The 19,547-nt window shown below is 49.4% G+C and overlaps 4 gene segments (V, D, J or C); all 4 read left to right on the forward strand.

Annotated features, from left to right (window-relative positions):
* Positions 1-1,156: 1,156 nt before the first annotated feature.
* LOC129086266 (immunoglobulin lambda variable 2-18-like) lies at positions 1,157-2,248 on the forward strand. The segment is given in 3 exon segments: positions 1,157-1,240; positions 1,357-1,689; positions 2,091-2,248. Coding segments are annotated over 3 exon segments (537 nt in total).
* A 5,093-nt stretch (positions 2,249-7,341) lies between these two features.
* Positions 7,342-8,452, forward strand: LOC129086267 (immunoglobulin lambda variable 2-18-like). The segment is given in 3 exon segments: positions 7,342-7,425; positions 7,542-7,874; positions 8,427-8,452. Coding segments are annotated over 3 exon segments (405 nt in total).
* A 3,654-nt stretch (positions 8,453-12,106) lies between these two features.
* LOC129086268 (immunoglobulin lambda variable 2-18-like) lies at positions 12,107-12,663 on the forward strand. The segment is given in 2 exon segments: positions 12,107-12,167; positions 12,284-12,663. Coding segments are annotated over 2 exon segments (426 nt in total).
* Positions 12,664-17,497: 4,834 nt separating this feature from the next.
* On the forward strand, positions 17,498-19,015 carry LOC129086269 (immunoglobulin lambda variable 2-18-like). The segment is given in 3 exon segments: positions 17,498-17,581; positions 17,698-18,030; positions 18,924-19,015. Coding segments are annotated over 3 exon segments (471 nt in total).
* Positions 19,016-19,547: the final 532 nt, after the last annotated feature.

The following is a 19,547-nucleotide window of genomic DNA, read 5'->3' on the forward strand; positions in this document are numbered from 1 at the left end:
AATTCAGTATCTAGTTTCTGGTTTCCTTGGGAATCCTTCATCTGGCAAAGAGAGTAACTACTTTCTCTGAAGGACACTGTGTCCCCACTTTATAGGGAGACACACCGGAAGAGGCAATGGTGGCCTCCTGGCCTCTTCTGTCATGTGAAAGTGTTCTAAAGGTCCCATGGATGTCATTTCAGTCAGGGAGCAGGCCTCACATTAGCTGCCACAGCGGCACCCAGACAGTGTTCCTTTCACCCTCTTCCTTTTGGTCCACAAAGACTCTCCCTCAGAGGCGGGTGCGACCTTGGACCAGGCCCGCGCAGGCAAGGGGCCGTGACTCAGGACACTGTTCTGACCCGTGCTGACCCAGAGACCCGTCCCAGTGTGCTGGGACCCAGCTGCTGAGGCTCCCATGTGAGACACTGCTCGAGCCTAGATGCTGTGAGCGTGAAGGTATTGACTGTTTACTAGAGGAAGACAGGATACCTGGTAAGACAGTTTAAAAAATAATCGATGGTGCGCGTATTATGAGAAGATCGAGCTGTTTGGGAAGGTGACTGTGTTAGTCAGGTTTCTTCAAAGAACAAAACCAAGAGAAATATGTATATATCCGCATCCCAGGCATCCTGTCTTGGGGTGGCACATTCTGCTTCCCCTCAATAGAAATCTTCGTTTTATGCGTATATAACAGAATGAGAGGAAGGGGGCGCCCTCCACCCACAGGTGAGAGAACCCACCTCAGCTCTCTGCACATGTGGATTCCCGACATGGGTCACAACTACAGTTGACTCTTGTGTGTGCATTTGAACTGCACGAGTCTGCTTAAAGGCAGATTTTTAAGTGTTTTTAGAGATGCATTATATGTACATATCAATATGCATACATAAACAGTGGAGTAGAAGTTTATAGCTGTTCATATGGAATATAATGCAATAATGAGTAAATAATAATATGAGAGTAAACTCTGTGTCTCATGAATCATAATGATCAACGAGCTTTAACGCCTCAGTAAGTTCCGCTCCCCAGGGCTGCATGTGTACCTAGAGCCCAAGACCAGGCCACAGTGGGGTGAGGAGAGGCAGGTGCAGGAGCAGATTTGCATGGAGGCCCCTCCCTCCCCTGAGGCAGGAAGAGGGGATAAGAGAGGTCTGGGGGAGCCAGGCTCAGGCTTGGGGTCTCAGGTTGCAGCTCTCCTGGGGGATCTCCACCATGGCCTGGGCTCTGCTCCTCCTCACCCTCCTCACTCAGGGCTCCGGTGAGGCCTCCAGGGAAGGGACCATGGGGACGTCTGGGCTGATTCTCTGTGTCCTCCTCAGGGTCAGGCGGGCCCAGTACTAAACTAGGCACTGAGTGTGTTTTTGCTCTTTTCAGGTTCCTGGGCCCAGGCTCCCCTGACCCAGCCGCCCTCAGTGTCTGGGTCTCTGGGCCAGTCGGTCACCATCACCTGTGCCGGAAGCAGCAATGATGTCGGTTATGGTAGCTATGTCTCCTGGTACCAACAACAACCAGGCATGGCCCCCAAAATGCTGATATATGCTGACAGTAACAGGCCTTCCGGGATCCCTGACCGCTTCTCTGGCAGCAAGTCCGGCAACACGGCCTCCCTGACCATCTCTGGGCTCCAGCCTGAGGACGAGGCGGATTATTACTGTAGTTCATATAGGAGTGGTGGCAGTAACCACAGTGGTGCTAGTTCGTGGGGAAGTGAGACCAAAACCTCCCCTCTGCTCACAGGCTCTCTCCTTGCTCTGAGGATGCTTCCCCACCCTGAGCAGAGGCGGCTTCATGCAGCACGGCTAGACTTCACTTCCCTCTCAACTCCTCTCCCGGCCACAACAGGAAATATTGTCTTGGGTTTATTGTCTTGAGACTATGACCGCTGCCTCTTCCACTGTGTGATGTGGTCCCTGAATGTGTCACTGCTTCCAGCTTGCGACAGCAGTGCGATGGTAAATACTCTGTGCTAAATGCTATGTGTTAACTTGGCTGCACAAGGGATGCCCAGAGAGCTGGCAACACATTCCTTCTTGGTTCCTGTGAAGATGTCTCTGGAAGGGATTAACACTTGAATCTGCACACTGACTGACCCAGATCACTCTTGCCAGTCCTGCTGGACAGCATCTCACACCTGAGGGCCTGCACTGAACAGAAGGTGGAGGAAGGGGGAATTTCCTCTCTCTGCTTAATCACGGGTAGCTGTCTTTTCCTGTCTTTGGGCACTGGCACTGTGGTTCCTCCCTTTTGGGACTGCTACCAGAGCTGACACTGCCAGCCCTCAATTCTCCCTTCTTTCAACGCTGACTGACTTGTACCACTGCCTCTCCGGGGTCTCCAGCTTGCAGTGGATTGTGGGACTTCTCAGTCTCCAAAACTACGCAAAGTAATTTTTCTTCCATATATTCTGTTTCTCTGGAGAAATCTAATACAAATTTAGTGCTGATTTTCGTACCCGCATTCATTCTAAATAAATAGGATTTTAATGATGACATTTCTGTATTGATTCTGAGATTTCTGCAATTGGCTGTTTAATCTGATTAGATGGAATGATGTTAATGACTCCAGTTCCATTAGGAAAGAGAGCACCGATAGTCCATGTCCTGAACTGTTTATCAAGATATACCCATTGGTATATCTGCATTGCGTACTTCTAATCAATCGCTTATAAGAAACATAAGTGATCTGTGTTTGATGACTGTGAACACTTTTGGAACCCTTAGGAACATCATTGGTTGCTTGCTCCTAATGTTGCGGGACAATGTGCTGAGAGACAAAGAGGAGCTCAGGGATTTCAATTCTCAGCTCAAGAGACCTATGGATGGCGTAGAGCTTCTAGGTGCGCTCTGAGGGAAAGCCTTAAGTCATGTCGCAGTTGGACTGAAATTGCTGAAAATCAGAGGCAGGACCTCATCTTTTCATGGGCTAAAGTAGAATGGGATCCTACAAATTGAGATGGGAATGTATGGGAAGACCCTGATGAAGCTGGGAATATGGAGTCTCAATTCTGATGAGTCGTCCTGGCCAGGAGAAGAGGCCGCCAGCCCTGCTCCCCTACTGCAGCAGAAGTAGCCTCCTCACGCACCCACTGGTATAGGCCTTCCCACCTCTGTCTGAGGGGATTATCCTGCATCACCTGAAGAGGTGTGACCACCCTGAGGCAGTTGCTAGGCAAGGCAATGCTGATGAGCCTCAGGACTCATTACTCCACCCTGTTTGCTACGAAATCTATCATTAGACACAAGCCCTAGCAAGTCCCTCCAAAGTTGTGGTACGGTGTGACCACGTCTAATTCCTGTAGGTCAGAGGGACAGCATTGTTCACAGAACCAGCACCTTACTGTGTCTGCAGGCTGATATCAAAATCCTCCCTTAACACTCCCTGGGCTCCCACACGTGTGTGGACCAAACGGGATTCAGATCTCCACAAATGATGTGGGAATGAAAACCAAGACATTTTTCTTTCCCATCTTTCCCCCTTAGTTCCCTGTTCCTTCCTTCCTCCTTCCCTCTTGCCCTTCCTTCCTTCTTTCCTTCCTTCCTTCTTCTCTCCCTCTCTCTTTCTTCCCATGCTTCCTCTCTCTTTCATCCCATAACAGCAAGTTTTGGGGTGATTACTGCAGGAACAGATTCTGTGGTTTCTCAGTATCTCCCTCATCTCCAATACCTGAGCGATTCTACTGGAAGCAGCCCTGCAAGTGAACAGTCTTCCCATGTTAGTGGGGTTTCTCCAAGTAACATCTTAGTTGTTCTTCAAGTATGTGTTGGATGTGGCCCGCGTTCCTAAGGGATCCCCAACACATGCAATTTTCATGATGATCCAACTCCTTTCTAGCTGCAATCCCTGTTACAATGAATCACAAAATATTAATACAAATACACATCACTATCAGGCCAAGAATTCTTTGACCACTGACTGAAGCTGGGCTTAGGTGCCCACAGAGGTGGTGCAGTGACCTCATCCTCTGAGGTGGTGAGAACCATCCCAACCTTAGCCCTGAATGTGCCAGGTCTTGGAAATGACCTCTCTCTATCCCATCAAATCAAGGTGGATGTGCATCGTATCTGGAGGTTACATCTTTGTGGTAATGTTCTGTGTTTAAGTTACTTGTTGACATTTTTTCCCATTATGGCACCTGTTTCCCATCAAGAGTCAGAGCCTTCATGCTTCCATCATCCAGGCTGAAACAGTGACCCAGGTGACCCTTCCCCAGCTGGGTCACAGCACAGTGGGAAGGGGCCTTTGCTATTGGAGACACAGGATAAGGTCTTGCCTGAGTCTCAGCCCTGAGTCTGTGGAATGCTGGTCATACGGTGAGCTTGCCTTAGGGGGTGTGTGTGTGACAACGTCCTTTGTGTTGAACAGCAGTAGAAAGCAGAGTGACAAGTGTTGTGATGATCCTCCGTGGCATCTGACGTATGTCCTGCTCCCTGGCTCCAACAGCATGTCCAGTAGTTTACAAGGTGTCTCGATGTGATAGGAAGGTAGGAGCCCCCACGTACTCTTCCCGTGTTCTTTCTCTAAGGTGGCAACACAATTTCCTTTTACAGAATTCAGTCACTATTTTATAAGAGAGACTCTGACAACAAGAGCCAATGGTTCGATGCTGAATGAACAGGGTCTCTCCGAAGCAGAAAGCGCCCTTTGTTTCTTGTGTATTTGGAGTCTCCAATTGAAGGGACAGCCCTGGGTGCTTTCTCAAATCATGCACCACATTAGCTGTGTCAGGCTTTTTCCCGATGCAGAAAGGAGGGTCATTTTTAATGGAAGAGATTAAACATTTTGTACTTGTCATCGTGGTCATGATATCTGCCAATGTGTTCCTGTAGATACACTCAGGGACTCAGCACCGCAGGACAATGACCTTTCATGGACCCATACAGTGTCTGTGTCAGGAGCCACTCTTTTTACATTGTGCCTCTTCTGGATATTTAATCTTTTCTTTCTTATTTGCAAGTGTTTTTCTTTCTTTATCCCCTTCCGGGGACTCATTTTTCACTGACTTTAGAGAAAGGGGAAGGAAGAGAAGTAGGGAGAAAGAGAAACATCAATGGGAGAGAGAAGCATCAATTGGTTGCTTCTTGTACATGCTCAAAGCAGGAACTGTAGGCCCCGGACCAGGGCTTACACTGGCCTTTGACCCAGCCAGAGTCCTGACTGAAAATCGAACCCGTAACTCTTTGGTTACAGAATGAGCATGCAAACAAGTGAGCACACTTACCAGGCTTTGGTCATTTTATAAGGACTTATCATATTTCATTTTGACCTGAAAGTATGCATTTAGGAATAAATATTTGTGTATTTTAATGTATTTGCTTGGTTTTATTGATCACTAATCATAGTTTTCAGTGTCCCTTTTGCTTACTGCAGGGTCTCATGCTTAGTTGATCCATGTCACATCTTGTCATGTGGGCACACACGTACGGAACGACACTAAATGACAACGGGGACCCGTGCAGCATGGGGACTCTGAGTTGTCCCTGGTGCTAAGAGAACCAGGGATGAGGACGAGGCAGGACCTGGTGAAGATCAGAGGTTGGCTCCTTGCTGTGTAGCATGTGGATGCCTGGAACGTACCTAGGAGGCCCCTCCAAGGTGTCCCAGGAGACAAGGAAGAGTCTACTTGATTCACAGGTCCACCAGATGGATCTCTGAACAGGTCATTGGTTACACCATTTTATTATTATCTCACACTAGAGAGTGTGTTCTGTAACCTGATATCATAACACATAAATGATTTTACCACCCGCACTGAAAGAGTTGTACCAAATAGAAGACCGTCACTTCCTCCCACATCCTATCCCCTCTCCCTCAATGCCTGAGGCTGTGTAAATAAATCTGCGCCATCCCTTGGCCAGAATGCCGCCTCACTTTTCTCTTCACAATGTCTGTGATGCAGAATGAACAGGGCACTATTGTAGTGTTCTCTGAGCATTTTAGTCCAAAAAAATCTCTGGTCATTCCCGGAGGACATTTCCATTCCAACCCGACCAGGACCAGCCAGTCCTGATTAGTCTTTTCTCCAATCCAACTCCTTCCTAAAAAACACACAAGGCCAAGGATCGCTCTGCGGATGAGGGAGATTATGCTTCACGAAGTCACACAGCTCTCAGGGGAGGCCATTTCAATGTACCAGGGAGGGGGCACGATGAAGGTCATTGTGTGCCCCATGTGATGAAAGGACTCAGTCTGGGAACAAGTCCCAGAGTTAAGCTCTGTGCCAGTCCTGCCTTATCACCCCCAGAAACTCAAGCACAAGATTTCCACTTCCTGATTTCCATGTGGTGGTCATCGGTCCTAATGAGCTCTGTCTCCCTCATGCTTATGTTGTATCTGAACATTCTGGGAAATCAGGCTGTCTTCCCTTTGTCCCATTTTTTTCATCCATTTTTTCTCCTGACATTGATTTTATTTCGCATGTAATGTTCCTCAGCCCATGCCAAGATCTACCTCTGGAGCACAAACCCAGTGACGGGAAGGCTCAGAGACAAGCTCAGTGGTTCTAAGGGGAGGGTCTGGGATTCCCTCGTTAGGCAGTTGAATTTCCGTTGAAAAGGAAGGTTAGTGAGCTCAGAAGGATGTAAAGGTTATCTGGAGACCAGGGACTCAGCTGGATGGGAATAAGAAGAGGAGGAGAAGGGAGCAGGGCAGAGCTTTCCCTGGGCGCATGGGTTGAATCATCTGTAGCCACCAGGGGGCAGCATCGTCTAAATTTGGAGATGTCAGACTGGATTCCATGAACTGTGTGAAGTCTTACGGGGAGATTCCAAAGAGTGGATGTTTGAGGGAAGGAGATGTCCTGCATGTGTTGTGTCCCAATATTTTTACTGCCACAACTGGCTAAAATGTCCATGAACCTAGACACATGTAGAGTTAGGGACAAGGCATACATGAGAATTCATTTCCACTGAAGAGCTTCAAAAAAGGGTTGAGAAAGAAAGAGAGATGCTGGCTTTGCCTGTGGCCCTTGGTTAATGGAGTCATTGGGTCCTTTTCTGGCCCCCCTCATATGCTGTCCCCCCCCTCCACCCATTGTCTCAGAAGGGAAGTCCCAGTATTGCTCAGCCGGGAAGCACCCTGATTCCTACCATAGGAGGCACAGGGACAAACAGGTGGGCTCCATTTCCCAAGCACTCAGAAAGTGGTCTCAGTGTGTCCTGCGTGAGACAATACCATGTGAGACATTTAAAATACTCTCAGATTAGCTGTGCTGTCCAGTGTGCAGAAGCATCTAGATCAAGGGTCAGGCCAGAGTTGGTTGAAGAGAGGCAGGTGAGGGAAGCAGATTTGCATGGAGGCCCCTCCCTCCCCTGAGGCAGGAAGAGGGGATAAGAGAGGTCTGGGGGAGCCAGGCTCAGGCTTGGGGTCTCAGGTTGCAGCTCTCCTGGGGGATCTCCACCATGGCCTGGGCTCTGCTCCTCCTCACCCTCCTCACTCAGGGCTCCGGTGAGGCCTCCAGGGAAGGGACCATGGGGACGTCTGGGCTGATTCTCTGTGTCCTCCACAGGCTCAGGCGGGCCCAGTACTAAACTAGGCACTGAGTGTGTTTTTGCTCTTTTCAGGTTCCTGGGCCCAGGCTCCCCTGACCCAGCCGTCCTCAGTGTCTGGGGCTCTGGGCCAGTCGGTCACCATCACCTGTGCCGGAAGCAGCAATGATGTCGGTTATAGTAGCAATGTTGCCTGGTACCAACAACAACCAGGCATGGCCCCCAAAATGATGATATATTATGTCAGTAACAGGCCTTCCGGGATCCCTGACCGCTTCTCTGGCAGCAAGTCCGGCAACACGGCCTCCCTGACCATCTCTGGGCTCCAGCCTGAGGACGAGGCGGATTATTACTGTGCTTCGTATAGGAATCCTAACAGTATGCACAGTGGTGCAAGTTCATGGGGAAGTGAGACCAAAACCTGCGCTGTGCTCATAGCTTCCCTCTTTCCTCTGAAGCTGCTCCCTCAACCCTGTGCAGGGGGCTCATGCAGCGTGGCCTTGGAGAATTGCTTTTCTTCCTGTTTCTTTCACTTAACAGAAAACTATGAGAATGCAGAGGGTTCTTTCTTTCTCTTTTTTTCTTTTTCAGGTGTTCACTTTTTTCACTTGAACCCTAAAGGACACTCTCTCTCTGGTTTATTGTCTTTTTCACTTGTTGTGTGGATACAGAAGGCCAATCATTCCAAACCTTCATGGTATCTATCAGCCCCTGGGAACCCGGAGCCCTGCTTGTGGGATAGAACACCCGGTGCCCTGGAAATCCTCACTTTAAATCCCCTGGTCTCCCACACGGCTGCAGGCTGGCCTGGATCCAGTTCTGTACAACTGATGCTGGATTGAGAACAAAGACATTTTTCCTTCCCTTCCTACATTCTCTCCTTCATTTCTGAGCTTGTAGTATTTCTATTAATGAGGAGGTTTTGAGGTCAGAATTTGAGCCAATTTCTGTCTTTCTCAGAATCTCCTCTCCTCTTGTATGCTTGAGTGATCCTACAGGAAGCAGCCCTGCACATGAGCCTGCATCCCATTATGATGGGCTTTTTGCGAATGGCTGCTTGGTTCCTCAAGACATATTTTGGGTGTGGACTCCATTCCTCACACGTCCCCAAAGTATACGATTTTCATGATGATCCGAGTCATTTCTCGCTGTACTACTGGTTACATGAATCACGAAGTACAAATACTCACGTAAAAATACACAGAACTCTAGGGCAAGATTTCATTGACCATTGAATGAAGATGACACTTAAGTACCAGAAGAACTTTTGCAGTGACCTCATCATCCCAGGTTGTAGGACCTCTCGCAGCTTCCGCAAGAAAGCGCTAGGTCTCGGCCCTGATTTGCTCCCAGTCAGATCGCGGTGCTCTCTCACGATACCTGGATTTACTTCTGTGTGGTAATGTTCTCTGCTGTAGTCACATGTTCAGTTTTCTCAGTTACTTCTTTCTTTCCCCATAAGGAGTCCGTACCTTCATGCGTTAATCGTGCAGGCTGCGATAGGGATTCAGATGCACCTTTCCCCTGCTCGGTCACAGCGCAGTGGGAAAGGGTCTTTGCTATTGGAGACACAGGGTAAGGTCCTGAGTCACAGCCCTGTGTGTATGTAACGCTGGTCACGGGAAGAGCCTGCCTGTAGGGCGTGTGTGTGACAGTGTCCTGGTGTTGAACCCCAGTGGAAAGCAGAGTGACAACTGCTCTGATCATCCTCCATCGCGTCTGATGTGCGTCCTGCTCCCTGACTGCAAATGCGTGTCCAGTACTTTACAAGTTATTTCAAGGTGGGAGGAGGCCCCGTTTCCTCTTCTCGTGATTCTCCTCTCAGGTGGGAGGACAGTTGCCTTTTAGAAGGAGTCATCGTTTCATTAGAGGGACTGGTACGACGAGAGCCCACAGCTCGATGTTGAGTGAACAGGATCTCTCTGAAGCCACAGCGCCCTTTGTTTCCTGTGTCTTGGGAGTCTCCCACTGTGGGAACAGCCCCCTGTATTTTCTCAAATAATGCAGTGAATCCCTGGTAAAGTCTTTTTCTCAGATGCAGAGAGAAGGGCCGTTCTAGATGGAAGAGATAAGAAATGTTCTATGGGTCACTATGATCAATATCTCCACCAATACTTCCCTGTGGATGCAGTCAGGGGCTCAGCGCCACAGGTCAGCAACCTTTCCTCACCACACAACATTTGTGGCACGTGCTACTCTTTTCACACTGTGCCTCTCTCGATGGTTCACCTTTGTTCTCTTCATTGCAAGATTTTTTTAAAAATCCGCACACAATGACATTTTTGCATGGATTTTAGACAGAACGGAAGGGAGAGAGAAACATCGACTGGAGAGGAAAGCCTCAATTGTTGCCTCCCGTACACGCCCAGGTTGAGGAATGAACCCAGGACCGGGCCTGTGTCCTGTGAGTGGGAATGGAGCTCACATACTCCTGAGTGGGATGATGCTCCAACCACTGAGCCAGCCCAGCCAGGGCTTACTTGCAATTTCTTAGGAATCATCATGTTCATTTTGATCTGAATGTGTCAGTTTGGACATAAATATTTGTGTTTTTAATTTATTTACTTGGCCTCATTGATTATTACCCATAGTTCCACATGTTCCTTTTGCCTACTTTGGTGGCTGACATGCTCAGTATTTCTGTGTCATGTCTTCTTACATGGGCACACATATAGAATGACTGTAAATGACATTGGGCCCTTCTGCAGCATGGGGGTTCTGAGTCGTTCTTGGTTTTATCAGGACCAGGAATGAGGACACGGTGGGACCTAATGAAGATCAGAGCTTTGCTTCTGGCTGTAGCATGTGGATGACCGGAAAGTACCCAGGGGGCCTCTCCACAGTTTTCCCAGGAGACAGGGGGCAGTCTACTTGATCCACAGGGCCAGCAGAAGGATCTCTGGACAGGCCATTGATTGTTACCTTTTTACTATTATCGCACACTAGAGACTTTACTCTGTAACCTGATGTCAATAGCACAGGAACGTTTAGATCACCTGCACTGAAACGCCTGTGTCAAACAGAAGACCGTCGCTTCCTCCCACATCCCATTCCCTCTCCCCCAATGCCCGAGGCTGCCGTGGATCTGTGCCCGCCCTTGAGCCCTTGACCAGAGTGTCACCTCACTTCTCTCTTCACAATGTCTGTGATACAGAATGAACGACGGCATTAAAAGACTGTTCTCTGAGAATTTTTATTCAGAGAACCTGCAGTCATTTCCCGAGGACATTTCCGTTCCAGTCTGGCTGGAACCAGGCAGTCCTGACTGGTCTCTTCTCCGATCCAGCTCTTTCCCGAAAAACATGCTAAGCCAAGCATCTCTCGGTGGATGCGGGACATTTTGCTTCACGAAAGCACACAGCTCTCAGGGGAGGTGATCTTAACGTACTATGTAGGGGGCACGATGAAGGTCATTGTGTGTTCCATGTGACAGACAGACACACTCTGGGAACAAGTGTCGGAGTTGGGCTCTTTGCCAATCCTGACTTCTTACCTCCCAGAAGCTCAAGCACAAGATTTCCACTTCCTGATTTCCATGTGGCGGTCATCGATCCTACTGAGCTCTGTCTCCCTCATGCTTATGTTGTATCTGAACATGGCGGGAAATCAGGCTGTCTTCCCTTTGTCCCATTTTTTTCATCCATTTTTTCTCCTGAAATTGATTTTATTTCGCATGTAATGTTCCTCAGCCCAGGCCAAGATCTACCTCTGGAGCTCCAAACCCGTGACCAGATGGCTAGAGAAAAGCTAAATGGTTCTCAGGGGAGGGTCTGGGATTCCCTCGTTAGGCAGTTGAATTTCCGTTGTAAAGGAAGGTCAATGAGCTCGGATGGATTTAAAGGTTATCTGGAGACCAGGGACTGAGCTGGATGGGAATAAGAAGAGGAGGAGAAGGGAGCAGGGCAGAGTCTTTCCCTTTGAGGTGCTTGGGTTGAATCATGTGAAGCCACCAGGGGGCAGCATGGTCTAAATGGAGATGTCAACTGGATTCCATGAACTGTGTGAAGTCTTACGGGGAGATTCCAAAGAGTGGATGTTTGAGGGAAGGAGATGTCCTGCATGATGTTGTGTCCCAATATTTCTATTCCATAAGTGGCAAAAATTTGTATGAACCTAGACACTGTAGAGTTAGGGACAAGGCATACACAAGAATTCATTTCAACTGAGGGGCATCAAAAAAAGTTTGAGAAGGAATGAGAGATGCCAGCTTTGCCTGAAGTCCTTGGGTGATGGAGTTCTTGGATCTTTTTCTGGCCAACCTCAGACGCTGTCCTCACCCTCCACGCACTGTCTCGGAAGGGAAGTTCCAGTATTGCTTAGTCAGGGAGCACCCTGATTCCAACAATAGGATGCACAGGGAAAAACAGGTGGGCTCCATTTCCCAAGCACTCAGAAAGTGGTCTCAGTGTGTCCTGCGTGAGACAATGCCATGTGAGACATTTAAAATACTCTCAGATTAGCTGTGCTGTCCAGTGTGGGGAAGCATCTAGATCAAGGGTCAGGCCAGAGTTGGTTGAAGAGAGGCAGGTGAGGGAAGCAGATTTGCATGGAGGCCCCTCCCTCCCCTGAGGCAGGAAGAGGGGATAAGAGAGGTCTGGGGGAGCCAGGCTCAGGCTTGGGGTCTCAGGTTGCAGCTCTCCTGGGGGATCTCCACCATGGCCTGGGCTCTGCTCCTCCTCACCCTCCTCACTCAGGGCTCCGGTGAGGCCTCCAGGGAAGGGACCATGGGGACGTCTGGGCTGATTCTCTGTGTCCTCCTCAGGCTCAGGCGGGCCCAGTACTAAGCTAGGCACTGAGTGTGTTTTTGCTCTTTTCAGGTTCCTGGGCCCAGGCTCCCCTGACCCAGCCGCCCTCAGTGTCTGGGGCTCTGGGCCAGTCGGTCACCATCACCTGTGCCGGAAGCAGCAATGATGTCGGTTATACTAACTGGGTCTCCTGGTACCAACAACAACCAGGCATGGCCCCCAAAATGCTGATATATGATGACAATAACAGGCCTTCCGGGATCCCTGACCGCTTCTCTGGCAGCAAGTCCGGCAACACGGCCTCCCTGACCATCTCTGGGCTCCAGCCTGAGGACGAGGCGGATTATTACTGTGCTTCGTATAGGAATCCTAACAGTATGCACAGTGGTGCAAGTTCATGGGGAAGTGAGACCAAAACCTGCCCTGTGCTCTCAGGCTCCCTCCTTCTCTGAAGCTGCTTCCCCAGCCTAAATAATGTGGGCTTCGTACACAATGTCCCGGACAATCTCTCTCTCAGTGGCTCTCTCCTCTTCACCAGGACATGCAGGACACAACACACTCTCTGATCTTTTGTTTGGGACAGTAAACGGTTTCCTCTTTGCATGTGGGTCATTGTCCCCGAGTATGTGACTCTTCCCACAGCCTGCAGTGGGGTAACAGGGAGAGCGTTTGTGACGTTTGGGACTGTTTTACTTTCTAGGAACACCTTCCCTTTACATGCTGTGGTCTCCACACCTGTGCCTACCATGTTGATTTCGTTGCACACGAAGACCCTTATCTTCTGCCGTCAGAGTCCCCCACGCTCTCTCGTCAGCATGGCCCTCCTCAGGGGTGATTCCTCCACACGCCTGTTGTTGAGAAAAGGTCAACTAGGGACAGGCAGGATGTTGCTGAGGGACTGCAGGACAAAGGGTTAAACATTCTTTTCCTTTGCGGAAACCTCATTTTGACGCCATATGCTAGGAAGCAGAGCAGTAAAGAATTTGAGCTGCCACTCTGTTTTATGTAGAATTTCCACCCCCTTTGGAGCAATGAATTCCTAACCTGGCAGGAACTTTGCACCATGCGGCCTCCCCATCACGCTGGGCTCTTTCCAAAATGGCTCTTTTTTCGACAAGGAGGCGATACTAGTGGGTGTGTCCCCATTTTCACAAGAATCCCCACCGTGTCCCTTTTCTGTGATGAACCAATGCAATTACTTGCTGGCACATGTATATTTCTAGCTCATATATGTAATGACAAGAACTGTTTCACGATCTGAATGACCTAGGCTTAGGCATCAGAAAAACGGGACTGCGACCAGTTCTTCCCATTTTGCCAGAATGTTCCCTGATTTAACGCTAGAGGTGCCATATCTAAACAAGGTCCTCAATCTCAGGCAAATTAGGAAAGATTGTCACTGTGATGACTGACTTGATGGTGAACTTGAGTGGACTGTGGGGTGCCCAGTTTAACTTTGCCTGTGGGGGCATGTGTGAGGGGGTTCCCGGACGAGAGTGGCGTTTGAATTGGTGGGCTCAGCAGAGTGGATAGACTCCCCTCTCCATGTGGCTGGGCTCCTACCCCCCACTGAGACCTGAGTGAACAAAAGGTGAAGGAAGAAGGAATTCACCTCTCTTTTCTCACCGACTGAAGGGGGACATCTCATCCCACCTCCTCCCACCCACATATGAAATGTACATGATCAGCTCTCCTGGGTCTCAGGCCCTAGTGCTGACACTGAATTGCGGCGCCAGCTTTACTGGCTCTCTGGCTTGCGGAGAGCACAGAGCAGAGAGCAGGGTGAGCAAAAGATATTTACAGTGGTTCACAGGGAAAATAACACAAAAGTTTATGAATAATCACCCCAGAATACATTCTCCGTTTCCCATACTCACAACTGTAGACCTAATTTGCCCTACCCTGTATACTTCCTGGGTCTCTGCAGTCTGAGCCATGACACGGCCCAGGGACTGAAGCCAGCCTTGCCGTGTCCTTACCTCCTATTGTGGAAGTCACAGTGGGGATGGCAAAGAAATCCTGGGACAGCCACCGATTGCTGTGTGGGAGACAGCGGAGGAGACCCACCCAGGCTGGCTGGGGTCAGGGAGATCCAATGCCTGCCCTTCCCAGGCCCAAAGGCAGAGCGGGACGTCTGTCATTCTCCACCAAACCCTTTCATCCCCCTTTGTGGGGAGAAGTCTACTGAGACCCCTAGAAAAGGAGTGGTTGGGGCCCAGTAGATACTGAACACCGCTTTCTTCTTCCATATGAGCCCCACTAGGAGTGGCTCAGGGAGCAGCTACTGGGAGTTCAAACAGCACAGGACAACAACCGAAATGACCTTTCCAAAGACAGGCCCTCCCTGGACCTGAGGGATCACGTGGTAAATGCCTAGTGCCGCGCTCTGCCCCTGCTCGTGTCCTCCCTCCCCCCTCCCAGCTCATTCCCAGGTCCCCTGGTCCCCGCTGAGCCAGTCCAAATTCCTTGATATCCCCCAGAGTGACTTCTGCCACTTGCAGTATTGGTGGTCCGGATGCACCCACTACGGTCACCTTGCTTAATACAGGAAGGCTCTATCCCAGGGCTGCGGGATGTGAGGTGGATGTCAGCTCAGGAAACGTTACACATGAAATTAATCCAACCCCAGGAAGTACACAGATGTGAAGAGTGGGCTCAGGAGAAGATGAAATTCTCAGAAGGGTTAGAAAGAATAATGCAACCAAGAGGGAGAGCTCAGTCAGGCGGGGGAATGGCCTAAAAGGAATCAAGAGGAAGAATCCAGTGATTGAGGATGTGGAAGAAGGGAAGTGGGGTCAGATTTGTCCTTAGGACCCCAGGTCCTGGAACTTATCATTAGAGCAAGTCTCTGTGTCACAGGGCACACAAGATATCCTTAGTCTTGTCTCCTTGTGCACAGAGACTGCCTCAGAACTGTGCCCCTTCCTGAGGCAAAGCCTCGTCCCCAGACAGACGCTTGACCTAGTGTGGTCTTCTTGAAGAAGACCAGTTTGGAGCAAAGACTACCACTGGGCCTCACAGATCCTTTTGAGAACGGAAATGGAAACATCCCTCTGAAAAAGGATCGGGTCCCCGCTGGAATACAAGGGTTCTGGTGAAACCGCTTTAGTGCCGCAGGTCACCCCGTGAGGCAGGTGTTTCCAGGAGCTGTGAAGGCGCAGCCCTGGCTGAGATCCCGGGAGGAGCACAGTGGTGGCCTCTGGGGAGAAAGGACAAGTGCGGGTGAAGAAGAGACAGCGTGCGGTTTGAGGCTCTAGTTTCTGTGTGTTTCAAACATTCACGTGCTGTATTATTTCGGGCTCTGTTTAGACAGTGCTATCTGTTTAGTGAGGTACTAATGCAATGGTAACTGGTTGATGGCCTTCTTGTCATACCTCCGCTAGGCCTCTGAGACCAGGTTCAGAGCCCAGTAGCCGTTCGGGTCCCCATCTCTCGGGATCACATTGGAGGCTCCTCCTGTGACCGCTCCAGGCGGCCAGGCGCTAGCGCGAGAAGGACAGCGCTGCCCTGCAGGAGGAGCTGCCTTGATCGGTTCCACCTCCTACTACTACCAGGAGTTTGCCAAGGATCCCTGTGATATAGGAATCGCATGTTTATGTAAAACTCCTCTAGAATTCTGTGCTCACCCAATAAGATATGACAGAAATAATAAGCATGACAGCCACGGAAAGGAGGCAAAGTTATCCTTTATACATAATATGATTAATAACCAATAAAACAAAGCATATCTTTTTAGAAACAAAAATGAGTTCCTGGGTTCTTACCTTGTGTGATGAACTGAATAGAGTGATTCCTTAAATGATAGCATCTTTTGAAGGAAAGAGAGATAAGATATGCAGAGGAGATATAGTGACACGTGACTCTGGAATTTAATGGATTCCGGAATGGTAACTGTCCTGAGATGCTGATTCCCTCATTGCACTGAATAATAAAAACGTCGGTTTATATAATGACCATGGGGACATCTGAAACATTTTACATGATTTCTCTTGAGAGGGGCTTTTTCTCCTTTAAAAAAATTTAACTATTTATAGAGTTTAATTATTTGAGAAAATTCAGGAGGCTGCTCATACAGCTCAATACTCCCCATACAAGACAGAAGAGCTCTCTGCTCCAGAAATCTCCTGTTGAAACGATTCTGTTAATTCAGTATCTAGTTTCTGGTTTCCTTGGGAATCCTTCATCTGGCAAAGAGAGTAACTACTTTCTCTGAAGGACACTGTGTCCCCACTTTATAGGGAGACACACCGGAAGAGGCAATGGTGGCCTCCTGGCCTCTTCTGTCATGTGAAAGTGTTCTAAAGGTCCCATGGATGTCATTTCAGTCAGGGAGCAGGCCTCACATTAGCTGCCACAGCGGCACCCAGACAGTGTTCCTTTCACCCTCTTCCTTTTGGTCCACAAAGACTCTCCCTCAGAGGCGGGTGCGACCTTGGACCAGGCAAGGGGCCGTGACTCAGGACACTGTTCTGACCCGTGCTGACCCAGAGACCCGTCCCAGTGTGCTGGGACCCAGCTGCTGAGGCTCCCATGTGAGACACTGCTCGAGCCTAGATGATGTGAGCGTGAAGGTATTGACTGTTTACTAGAGGAAGACAGGATACCTGGTAAGACAGTTTAAAAAATAATCGATGGTGCGCGTAATATGAGAAGATCGAGCTGTTTGGGAAGGTGACTGTGTTAGTCAGGTTTCTTCAAAGAACAAAACCAAGAGAAATATGTATATATCCGCATCCCAAGCATCGTATCTTGGGGTGGCCCATTCTGCTTCCGCTCAATAGAAATCTTCGTTTTATGCGTATATAACAGAATGAGAGGAAGGGGGCGCCCTCCACCCACAGGTGAGAGAACCCACCTCAGCTCTCTGCACATGTGGATTCCCGACATGGGTCACAACTATAGTAGACTCTTGTGTGTGCATTTGAACTGCACGAGTCTGCTTAAAGGCAGATTTTTAAGTGTTTTTAGAGATGCATTATATGTACATATCAATATGCATACATAAACAGTGGAGTAGAAATTTATAGCTGTTCATATGGAATATAATACAATAATGAGTAAATAATAATATAAGAGTAAACTCTGTCTCATGAATCATAATGATCAACGAGCTTTAACGCCTCAGTAAGTTCCACTCCCCAGGGCTGCACGTGTACCTAGAGCCCAAGACCAGGCCACAGTGGGGTGAGGAGAGGCAGGTGCAGGAGCAGATTTGCATGGAGGCCCCTCCCTCCCCGAGGCAGGAAGAGGAGATAAGAGAGGTCTGGGGGAGCCAGGCTCAGGCTTGGGGTCTCAGGTTGCAGCTCTCCTGGGGGATCTCCACCATGGCCTGGGCTCTGCTGCTCCTCACCCTCCTCACTCAGGGCTCCGGTGAGGCCTCCAGGGAAGGGACCATGGGGACGTCTGGGCTGATTCTCTGTGTCCTCCTCAGGGTCAGGCGGGCCCAGTAGTAAACTAGGCACTGAGTGTGTTTTTGCTCTTTTCAGGTTCCTGGGCCCAGTCTCCCCTGACCCAGCCGCCCTCAGTGTCTGGGTCTGCGGGCCAGTCAGTCACCATCACCTGTGCTGGAAGCAGCAATGATGTCGGTTATAGTAACAGGGTCTCCTGGTACCAACAACAACCAGGCATGGCCCCCAAAATGCTGATATATTATGACAGTAAGAGGCCTTCCGGGATCCCTGACCGCTTCTCTGGCAGCAAGTCCGGCAACACGGCCTCCCTGACCATCTCTGGGCTCCAGCCTGAGGACGAGGCGGATTATTACTGTGCTTCATATTCCAGCAGTAGCACTAACCACAGTGGTGCAAGTTCATGGGGAAGTGAGACCAAAACCTGCCCTGTGCTCTCAGGCTCCCTCCTTGCGCTGAAGCTGCTTCCCCAGCCTGAGCAGTTAGGGCTTCGTACACAATGTCCCGGACAATCTCTCTCTCGGTGGCTCTCTCCTCTCTCACCATAACATGCAGGACACAACACACTCTCTGATCTTTTGTTTGGGACAGTAAACAGTTTCCACTATGCACGTGTGTCATAGCCCCCAAACATGCAACTCTTCCCACGGCCTGCAGTGAGGTAACAGGGCGAGCCGTTGTGGCGCTTGGGGCTCTTTCACTTTCTCGGGAACGTCTTCCCTTTACATGCTGTGGCCTCCACACCACTGCCGCGCACGTTGGATTTAATTGCACAGGAAGAACCTTGTCTTCTGCCGTCAGGGTCCCCACGGTCTCTAGTCAGCATGGCCCTCCTCAGGGGTGATTCCTCCACATGCCTGTTGCTGAGAGAAGGTCAATAGAGACAGGTGAGGATTTGCTGAGGGACAGAGGAGAAAGGGTTAGATGTTCTTTTCCTTTTAAGGTACCTCAGTTTGGCCCCATATGCTAGGAAGCTGAGCAGGAAGGAATTTGAGCTGCCACTGTTTTGTTTAGAATTCCCACCCCCTTTGGAGCAATGAATTCCTAACCTGGCAGGAAATGTGCACAATGTTGCTTCCCTTGCCGACTGTGTTGGACAGCATCTCACACCTGAGGGCCTGAACTGACAAGGTGGAAGGAGGAGGAATTTGCTCTCTGCTTCATCACAGGTACCGGTCTTTTCCTGTCTTCAGACAGTGGCACTGCGGTTCCTCACTTTTGGGACTCAAAGCTGAGCACACACTGTCAGCCCCCAATTCTCCGGTCTTTCAGCGCTGACTGACTTGTACCCTTGGCTTTCCTAGGTCTCCAGCTTGCAGTGGATTGTGGGACTTCTCAGCCTCCAAATCCGTGTCAATTTTTCTTCTATAAAGCCTGTGTCTCTGAAGAACCCTGACTCATAGTTTTAATGCAGATGTTGGTACTCAGTCATTCTTAATAAATAGGATTTTAATGATGAGTTTTCTGTATCGATCCTCAATTATCTGAAAGTGGCTGTTTAATCTGATTAGATGGACTGATGTCAATGACTCTAGTGCCATTGGTAAAGGGAGCATGGCTGGTCCATGTCCTGAACTGTTTGTTCATTGAGGTAAGCACTATATCTGTATTGGATACTTCTAGTCAATCATGTTTAAGAAACACGGAGCTAATGATTGTGTATAAGATGCTTTTGAACACTTTAAGAACACTAAGAAATACAATGACATTGGTTGCTTGCTCCTAATGTTGCGGGTTAATGTGCTGAGAGACAAAGAGGAGCTCAGGGATTTCAATTCTCAGCTCAAGAGACCTCTGGATGGCGTGGAGCTTCTAGGTGCGCTCTGAGGGAAATCCTTAATGAAGTAGCAGCTGGACTGAAACTGCTGAGAATCAGATGCAGGACCTCATCTTTTCATGGGCTAAAGTAAAATGGGATCCTACAAGTT

This window comes from Pteronotus mesoamericanus, unplaced genomic scaffold (genome assembly GCF_021234165.1).
Source record: "Pteronotus mesoamericanus isolate MK-2021 breed Mesoamerican mustached bat unplaced genomic scaffold, CSHL_Meso_final scaffold_371, whole genome shotgun sequence".
Classification (NCBI taxonomy): Eukaryota; Metazoa; Chordata; class Mammalia; order Chiroptera; family Mormoopidae; genus Pteronotus; species Pteronotus mesoamericanus.